This window comes from Crocuta crocuta, unplaced genomic scaffold (genome assembly GCF_008692635.1).
Source record: "Crocuta crocuta isolate KB4526 unplaced genomic scaffold, BGI_CrCroc_1.0 scaffold28, whole genome shotgun sequence".
NCBI lineage: Eukaryota > Metazoa > Chordata > Mammalia > Carnivora > Hyaenidae > Crocuta > Crocuta crocuta.
Window position 1 is genome coordinate 1,112,350 of NW_027533256.1, and position 8,581 is coordinate 1,120,930.

An 8,581-nucleotide genomic window follows, 5' to 3' on the forward strand; every position below is an offset into this window, starting at 1 on the left:
CCCCCCCCCCCCCCCCAGGAGCTGGAATGGCCTCTGCCTGACCAATTTCTTGGACATACCTTGATACTTCTGAGATTTGTCCACTCATCCCGCTGACGCCTGGCCCTCCCCTCCCAAAGGACCCTCATCTCCGACTCTTCAGAAACCCAGGACCCCTGACCTCGCACCCCTCTGCCCCGCATTTCTCCGTCCTTTGGCCCTTCTTGCCCATCCTTACATTTTCTTGGCCACATCCGTCTCTCGGAACTGTTCCTTCACCATGGTGACGGCTGCCGGGGCACCCTCCCCGAGACTCGGAGACCTAGACTAGGGAAACGTAGCTCCCTCCACCTCCCGGCCGTGCTTCTTGCCTCCCGGCCTCCTTCTTAGTAACACATCCGCGGCATCCTCTCGGCCACCGTAGAGCGCCCCACGTGGTCGCTTCCTCTTCCGCTACTCGCCGGCGTGTCTGTCAGTCAAGAGAGGCTTAGGACACGCCGCTTTTCCCCTACACTGCCATCTTGCGGCACCTCTTTGAAACTGCTGCAGGGCCTATGCTGTTTTTTCCAAAAGACCATTTCCGGCCCATTTCTCCAAGTCTTCGGACACCTGCAGAGAAATTGCAATGCTTTGCCACAGGACTTTTAGGCAGTCAGAGAGACTAAAACAGCATAAAAAGGAAAGTCGTCGTCATCATCATCATCAACAACATCTTAATTAAGATCCTGTAATTTTTAAAGTGAAGGTGGAAGCTAGAATTAACTTGCCCAGGGAATAGAGGTACCAACTGGACAGCCACCAAAAGAAATAAAGAGGCCAGACAACAAATAAAGAGGCCATGCATGCACCTCCAGTTTACAAAGTTACTTTGAAAAAGAAATGAATTAAACTTAGAGTATTGATTACAAAAACAGAAGCTGTAAATCTATGAAGAGGTAGTCACGGTAAGCTAGGGATATAAGATGCGGGGACACTACGAAGTGAAGATTAATATATAGAGGAAATAAATTGCTTACCCACAGTCTATGACAACCTGTGGGAGGTGATCCCAGTGTGACACCTAAGCACATGAGACTACCAAGGAAACCATACCACCATAGGATTCAGTGCTACAGAGCCAAAAATGTCTTTACTATTTGTGAGAAGCTCTAAACAAAACCCAATGAAGTAGTTCAACGTCTTCGAATTTTAAGAAGGGATGCTCTTCAGACTCCATGGATTCTTACTAGCAAAACACCAATGCAACAGACGAAAAGCAAAGCAAATCAGATTTTACCTTACTCATTGTAGACAATACTATACTAACAAGATTTGATGAGTGATTTTTGTCATATAGAGGTTAAGAACAAACGTTCTGGAACCATAGTACCTCCATCTAAAAGTTGTGTGACCTTGGGACAGTTATTTGACCTCATTGTGTCTTAGTGTCTCCATCTTATAATAGGGGTCAGCAATAGGTACCCTACTTCTTATTTGGTCATATGGCAAAATGAATGTGAAAGTAATTAGAATATAACAGGCACATACTATTATTATTCTGAAAAATATAGGCAAGTTGTCCTCCAAAGCCTGCACCTTGGTTTCCTCGTTCATTCTAACCTTTGGAAAGTTCTTTCCTAATGCCTCTTTGAACATGTACATATATTTTTTATTTTTACTTTTAACAACTAAACAAATTTATAGATCAAACAGCTCCCTCTCTCTTTTTGGTAAGGACTAAGATTTTTGGAAAAAGATAAATTAATGAGTTTTTTGTTTTTAATGTAGAGAATCACCAGAAAATCTCAGAAAAACAATATTTAGCAATAAACGGAAAGAGTTTTGTGTATTTGAAATAACAAAGGTTTTGAGTCAGGGTTTCTGCAGTTTCCCTCGCTATCAAATGAGGAGGCTGGTTGACAGCTCTCTCCTATGATGTCTTTCAGCTTTACTAACCTCTAACTCGCACTGAGGTAATTTAAACTATAGTTTGGTTTACAGGAACTTTAAGGAAGCTCAATTCGAGACAATGAATTGAACTGAAAGGAAATCCGTGCTTGCGTGAATCTAGGCGGCCCAGGGTGTTCTGCCTCTGGATTGGCCAGTCCAAAATCTCGGGGGTGTGGCCGAAGATCCTTGCGGGCGCGCCTTAGGCACTTTCAATCCGGCATTGGCGCGGCCGCCCTCGCGGTCCAGGCCACGCCCACACGCCGGCGCCTCCTGGGGTCCTTCCGAGCGCATTGATATGATTGGCCGGCGGAGAGTGGTTCTCTTTTCCTCCCTGGCTGCTTGAGGCTCTGCCACCATCATGGTGAGTTTCTCTAGACCCGTGCAGTCATCCGTCGCGTATCTGAGACATCCTTCGTCCCTGGGTCCTGCCGTTTGTCCTATGGCCACTTGAAGTTCCGTCGCTCTTCCTTGGCTGTGTCTGACGGCGGCCGGTTGTCTAGAGTCTTGGAGTCATCGGCGGGCAGCCTGGGCTGCGCCACCCGGGTTTCGGAGTCCAGGGCCTGGGGACTGCGCGAGCGCCTGTTGCGTTTGTCGGCTTCGTGGAGCCTAGTGAATTGGGCAGGGTGGGGTGAGACCCATCTGGACGGTCTCAGTTTGGAATAGGCGGTTTGCAAAACTGATGGCAGCCCAAGAGGTGAAGCCGGTGCCGGCGGTCCCGCTGCGAGTCGTAGCGAGTGAAGCTGATCCCACGTGTAAGTTAAAATAGCGCCAGCCAGATGGAACTTCTTGCACATTGGGGAAACCGAGGCCCTGGAAGTGGAAGCCTGCAAAAAGCTTGGCTTAAATCATGATTAGTGGCTCTGTCATTAAAGGTTAAGCACCCGTTACTAAGTCGATTCCTTTCCACCTCTCTCCTCCGTTCAAGCCTCCTTCCACCTCCCCACCCCCCCCACGCCCTGATCTTTCAAGCTGAAATTGAACTGTAACAACCAGTGTAGCCGCTCTCCTCCTTTCTTGGTAAAAATTTTTTTAGATCGTGAAAGCATGCCGAATGCCTACATGCCTACATCCTTTGGTGGTCAGTTGTGCAGAGGCTGTTGGGTCATTTAGAAGGGAGTAGGTTTTCTTGTGGGGTGTAAAGCTAGCCATTCAAGGTGGGTAGTTTATATTTACATGCAGAGAGTGCGGTGTTTTTGTCAGATTTGTGCAGGATGTTAGGAACGTAGTTGAGGCTATAACACGTGTTCAAGTTGAAGAGAATGAGTTCTTGGGTGAAGGTGATTTTTTTCTTTTTTTGGCTTATGAGGGTACAGTCTGCAAAATCTGGAGACGTTTTTAATCATAACTGTGGAGTTGGAGGTGCTACTGGCATCTAGTGGTTAGAGGCCTCAGGTGCTCCTAAACCTCTTAAAATGCACAGGACCAACTTCATAGAATTAGTGGGACCAAAATGAGGTGTTGAGATAGAGAAACCCTGCTCCAGGGCAACTCCCATAGCAAAGAGAATAAGATTCCAGAAAGCTGTTGAGTGGGTTTTCTTGGAGTACTGAGTTTGCGTGTGTTACTTGTGTCCTAGGAGTTGGCCACTGGGGACTCCTGTTTTCCTTTTCATTGAAGCATTCCCACCATTAGCTCATACAGTTCTTGAACATTTGAAATGTGGCTTCTGTAGCTGTGTCATTGCATCTTAAATGACATTTAGTATTTAGAAAGTATTCATATGTGGCTAGTGGCTACTCATTGGCAGTTCCAGAGCTTGGAAGATCACAGCAGGGTCAAGTAAAGGTTGAGAGGTATCATTAACTAGTGTGTAATGTTTTCAGAACGACACAGTAACTATCCGGACCAGGAAGTTCATGACCAACCGACTACTTCAGCGGAAACAGATGGTAAGGAAGGACACATCAAAATTGGGTTGTTTTGCTTAAAAAGATGCATTTCTTGATAATGATAAAATTTTTTACTTTATTTAAGGTCATTGATGTTCTTCACCCCGGAAAGGCAACAGTACCTAAAACAGAGATTCGGGAAAAACTAGCCAAAATGTACAAGACCACACCAGATGTCATCTTTGTGTTTGGATTCAGAACCCATTTTGGAGGTGGCAAGACAACTGGCTTTGGCATGATTTATGATTCCTTGGATTATGCAAAGAAAAATGAACCCAAACATAGACTTGCAAGAGTAGGTGTTCTCATTTGTTCAACAGCTACTGAAGACTGAGTTTCAACAAGCATTGTGCAGTGGGTGCACTGGAATGAGCAAGAGCAAGTGGTCTGGGGAACGACAACCTACAGATCTAAAGAACTACCGGCCGGGGTTAAGAGAGAAGGTTCTTTGCCAGATGGACAGATAGAGTACAGGGTTTCAGTGATGGAGTCTGGAGTCTGCAGCTTTTGAAGAGGTGGCATTTGAGCTGGGTTTGGAAGGGCAAGTAGTAGTTGTGGAGATAGCTGAAATAGGGGGATGAATTTTAAAGGTTGGCACCAAATTGGGATCCTTAATATTAGTGTCTGAGTTTGGACTTTGTTCTCATAGGTAGTCAGGAAGCATGAAAGGCTTTTGATCATTTTGTGGGTGCCAAGCACTACAGTGAACTACACAGTGAGCTGGACAAACTCCCTTAGATTCTAGATCATAAATTAGTATGCGGACGGTTACCTTAAAGAAGTACTTGTGTTTCACTCCCCTGCCATCAGATAAGTCTTCTCGGTAGAACACGAATAAAAGAAGTCTTGATGATGTGGTAGATGGATGCTTCGCTCTTGAGTCGGGTGGTTTGGGAGGCCTTGCTAAGCGGGTGATGTTGAAGCTGAGATCGTATGAAGATTGATCCGAAGCAGTCTTTAGGCAGCAGGAACGGCAGAGTGAAGATGAGCAGATTGTAGCTTTTAGAGCACATCTGATGCCTGTGCCACTGATTTGTAAATGTCCCTTAATTTGATTACCAGGTTCTAGCACAAATGCGTTTTGTTAAATGTACTTGAGAAAGTATTGATTTGGGAAGCTACGTTTTTTGAGCTGTCTGGCTTGGTGACGCTCCCTGTCAGATTAGTTAATCCTGAATTGATGTTGCAAGTCACTTACAAGGTACTCTTTTCTTCCTCAGCATGGCCTGTATGAGAAGAAAAAGACATCCAGAAAACAGCGAAAGGAACGCAAGAACAGAATGAAGAAAGTCAGGGGAACTGCAAAAGCCAATGTTGGTGCTGGCAAAAAGGTATTGTTCATCAAGGAGAATACAGAAAAGTCAGTTGCAGGTCTTTAGTTTCTAGAAAAGAAGGATTTGTTTCCTTAATAATCTTTTTTAATGTTTTTTCTTTTCCCACTTCTTCTGGATTACAGAAGGTAACGTGTTTTGAGACGCTACACGATGTAGTATCTTAACACCTCACTAGAGTAGCTTTGCCCACCCTTTGTCAGCTCACGGATTAGCACCACACAGGGGCCACATCGGTTCAGTGATCTTGGTGGGCATCTTGCAAGCCCTATCAGGAAAAGTTTCCCATTTCACTGCTAATTGGTTTAGACTGCTAATGGAGAAGTATGTCTAGTTCCTGGAGATTAAATTTATTTGTTTAAAACGAATAACTGGTTTAAGAAGCTATTGAATCAATGTGGCCCATGTTCTCCTGGCATGCTGGAGAGGCAGCTGAGATCTCAATTGCTTTCCTCTCCAGTTAGCCAAGACTTCAGTGATTTTAAAAGCAGCTTTTTACCAGCTTTGCTAGCTAACTGTAAATAATAGTTGAATGGAATTAAGGTGCTGGGTTGTTAAATTAACAAATAATCAAGTGTTCTGTGAACTTTTTTTTTTTTTGCCTTTTCCCTCTACTTTCTTGGATTTCTTGTTCATCAGAAATGAAGTGTCTAGCAGGTACTGAGATTATGAGCACGGTGTGGGGATGCATCACCTTCACGGAGTTTGCTTTGATGCTTTGCATGTTGGCTTTTGGACAAGAGTTGTCTGTAGTATGGTCTCAAATTGAAATGCTATGTTTTAAAATGGTAGATAATGAGCAAAGGAAAAAAACTTTTAATCTTGTTTATTTTGGAAACTCAAAAATGCATGTTATGTTGCGAAGTGACCTGGTGGAGGAAGGTGGGTACTCTACTAAGTAGATACCTTTTAACTTGCACTAGGAAATGCTGTGCCCCTTGAGACAAATTTCGGTTGTCACAGGGCTTGGGAAGGGTTCTCTCATTTTTGGTCAGTAGTCTTTCCTTTAGGGACCCGGGGACTGGTTGATTTCATTGGCAGCTCTGGTAGTAAACTGGTCTAGAAAATCTGGCAAAGCATCTGTCCAGGAAGCATTCAGTCAGAGCTGCCTTTTACCACTCATTCCATTGCCCGCCCCCCCCCTTTTTTTTTTAAATTTTTAAAGTTTATTTATTTTGAGAGTGCAATCAGAGGGAAGGGTGGAGAGCTAGAGAGGAGGAGAATCCTAGGCAGGCTCCATGCTGTCTGTGCAGAGCTCCATCTCATGATGGTGGGAACATGACCTAAGCCAAAATCAAGAGTTGGAGGCTCAACTGAGTGAGCTACCCAGGCACCTTTACGTTGCTTTTTATTGACCTCTGATTTTCCATATGCTGTCCGTTTTTCTTTTCATTGAAACAGTTCCGAGGTAGTTGTATATTCACACCAAAGTTTTTGACAAATATGCTTTTCCATAACTTTCTGGTCAGAATGGTTCACTGTCCCCTCCCTGTTAAACACGTTTCTATACATTTGAGCAGCCCCAATCAGCAGCATGTGAAGTGGGCTAAGAGTGGGTTGGGGGGTGGTAGTAGGGTTTTGAAGAACACTGGTAGTCACTGTCCCTTTGTGCTTCCTCTAGTGATGACCCCCTCCCAGGCAGTAAATGTGTTGTGCCTGCCCACCTAACTCGTTGTCTTCCCAGCCGAGGAGTTCTAGTAACGGATGAACTGCCAGAAGAACTACTTGCTGCTTAGAACTGCTTCCTGTTTGTGAGGCTTATACCTGTCAACAGAAGTTCCAGTTGCAGAAATATCCAGTCAGTGGACTGACTGATCTAGACCAAAGGATGTTTAACCCGTTCTTGTCTTCATTCAGTCTTTGAGACCTGTGTGTTAGTGCTTGGCGGTGACGTGGGTGGAGGGGCTACCTGTGTGTGGACCTGAGCCATCACCATTCCTGCTTCAGGTTGCACTGATTGGTGCCTTTCACAAGCAGAGCTCTGAAAAAACTGGCTGGGAGATGAACACGTAAACACGCACGTGTATCTGGCTCAAAATAGCCAGGCGTACTAATGCTACTTTTAATTGTTTTTGTTTGGATGTTGAAATTGGTATTTGTTCTTAACCTTTTGGGTATGACAGAGATGTTTTAAATGAATGGTCTCACTTTTGAAGAGCATTTGAAGCATTTTCATCAACTGAGTTTTGCCTGTTTAAAAACTAATTTGCACTGCTTTTGGTGGTTGTGAACATTGGCTTTTAAAGTACTGAACTGAGACAGATTTTAAGATTTGCTTGATTATTTAGAGTTCTCTCTTTGAGGCTAAATTAGACTCTAGTGCGGGATGATTCCCAGGTCGGTTGATGGGGCTTGTGTGGCCAGCATGATGTTGCTGAGCAGAGCAGGAAGGCTAAGGGTCAGGTGTGTGTACCTCATGTATAATTAGGCAGTGGCAGTCTGGATTGGCACTGCCGCTGGCATGATCTCTTCATTGTGAAGTCATCGTGCTGCTTTGTTTACATAAGAGCTGTAGTAATCATGTGAGGTAGTCTCAAAATTGGGAGGAATAAAATCAGTGAGTGTGTCTGACGAGTGTTCTGTATACAATTATAAAGAAAACAGTCATATTTGAGGTATCTGATTGCATGCATGTCAATGCAGATTATTTTGGAGTTTGAAAAGGGACTATTAATGAAATGTTTCTTTTCCTTCTTCCCTCCTTTCTCCCTTCCCTGCCACTGATTCAGTGAGCTGGAGATTGGACAACAGGTATAATTTAAGCTTTTCATGTAGATCATTAGAGTATACCAATAATGGTAATTTAAAAGTATAGAGCATGTGAAATGATTTTAAAAGTCCATTTACATATTCTCTCAAGAATTATAGCCTTTTAAATACTGGTAATGATGTGGTTTTGTTTTTAAAACCTAGTAATATTTAACTTCTTTTTTATTTCATTTCTAATTTGAATGCTTGCAAGTTTTCTTGGTGTTTCTCTTGTGTTATCACAAACTTAATATTGTAGGTTACTAATATTTTTTCTGCATGAGCATCATTAAGTTTGGAGTTTGTTGAAGATCTTGAACTTTAATTTTCAGGTTTTTAAAGGCAGTTAACTAATTAAATTTTTCTTTTTCTTTGTTTCACAGAAGGAGTAAAGATTCTGCAGTGACTATCTGGTGCTTTTGCAGATTTTCCATGCGAGGATTAATAAACTAACTGAGAACTTTTATGTGTCTGGTTGTTTGAAACATTTGATATTTACTGGGAGTGCTGTGATAATTTGCTCTTAGAGGAAGTTGAGGTTGCTGCCCAGAGTCACATGTTCCCATAAGCCTTCAGTGAAAACTTGGCATGACTCTCGTTCCTTTCAGTGGCACAAAGATGGTAGGTGTACATTCTTAGCAAAGTGGGAGCATAGAGGTAGGGCCAGTCTGCGTTATGTGAATACTTAACGTCAGTCTTGTTGGT

The 8,581-nt window shown here is 43.5% G+C and overlaps 2 protein-coding genes across 5 annotated transcripts in view; one reads left to right on the forward strand and one right to left on the reverse strand.

Moving 5' to 3' along the window:
- The window catches only part of POLR3A (RNA polymerase III subunit A), a 48,358-nt gene extending 47,982 nt beyond the window's left edge, over window positions 1–376 (reverse strand). For both annotated transcript variants that reach the window (XM_077746375.1, XM_077746374.1), the window contains exon 1: window positions 218–376. In XM_077746375.1, the coding sequence (XP_077602501.1) occupies window positions 218–261 (44 nt within the window). In that variant the 5' untranslated portion in view covers window positions 262–376. The remainder of the gene's footprint in view (window positions 1–217) is intronic.
- Window positions 377–2,249: 1,873 nt separating this feature from the next.
- Window positions 2,250–8,340, forward strand: RPS24 (ribosomal protein S24). Of its 3 annotated transcripts, XM_077746399.1 has the most exons (7): window positions 2,251–2,269; window positions 3,732–3,797; window positions 3,883–4,092; window positions 5,018–5,128; window positions 5,768–5,785; window positions 7,858–7,879; window positions 8,260–8,340. In XM_077746399.1, exons 1-5 carry the CDS (start codon window positions 2,267–2,269, stop codon window positions 5,771–5,773), a joined length of 396 nt encoding a protein of 131 aa, XP_077602525.1. In that variant the 5' UTR covers window positions 2,251–2,266; the 3' UTR covers window positions 5,774–5,785; window positions 7,858–7,879; window positions 8,260–8,340. The 3 variants fall into 3 exon arrangements, with proteins under 3 accessions (XP_077602523.1, XP_077602525.1, XP_077602524.1); XM_077746397.1 differs by lacking the exons at window positions 5,768–5,785; window positions 7,858–7,879; window positions 8,260–8,340 and adding an exon at window positions 5,254–5,739 and having other exon boundaries at window positions 2,250–2,269; XM_077746398.1 differs by lacking the exons at window positions 5,768–5,785; window positions 7,858–7,879.
- Window positions 8,341–8,581: the final 241 nt, after the last annotated feature.

Bases quoted from the DNA above. Each gene is read 5' to 3' on its own strand.
- RPS24 (XM_077746397.1), top strand. The intron at 3,798-3,882 runs GTAAGGAAGGAC...ACTTTATTTAAG, and splicing joins TACTTCAGCGGAAACAGATG to GTCATTGATGTTCTTCACCC. The intron at 4,093-5,017 runs GTAGGTGTTCTC...TTTCTTCCTCAG, and splicing joins CCAAACATAGACTTGCAAGA to CATGGCCTGTATGAGAAGAA.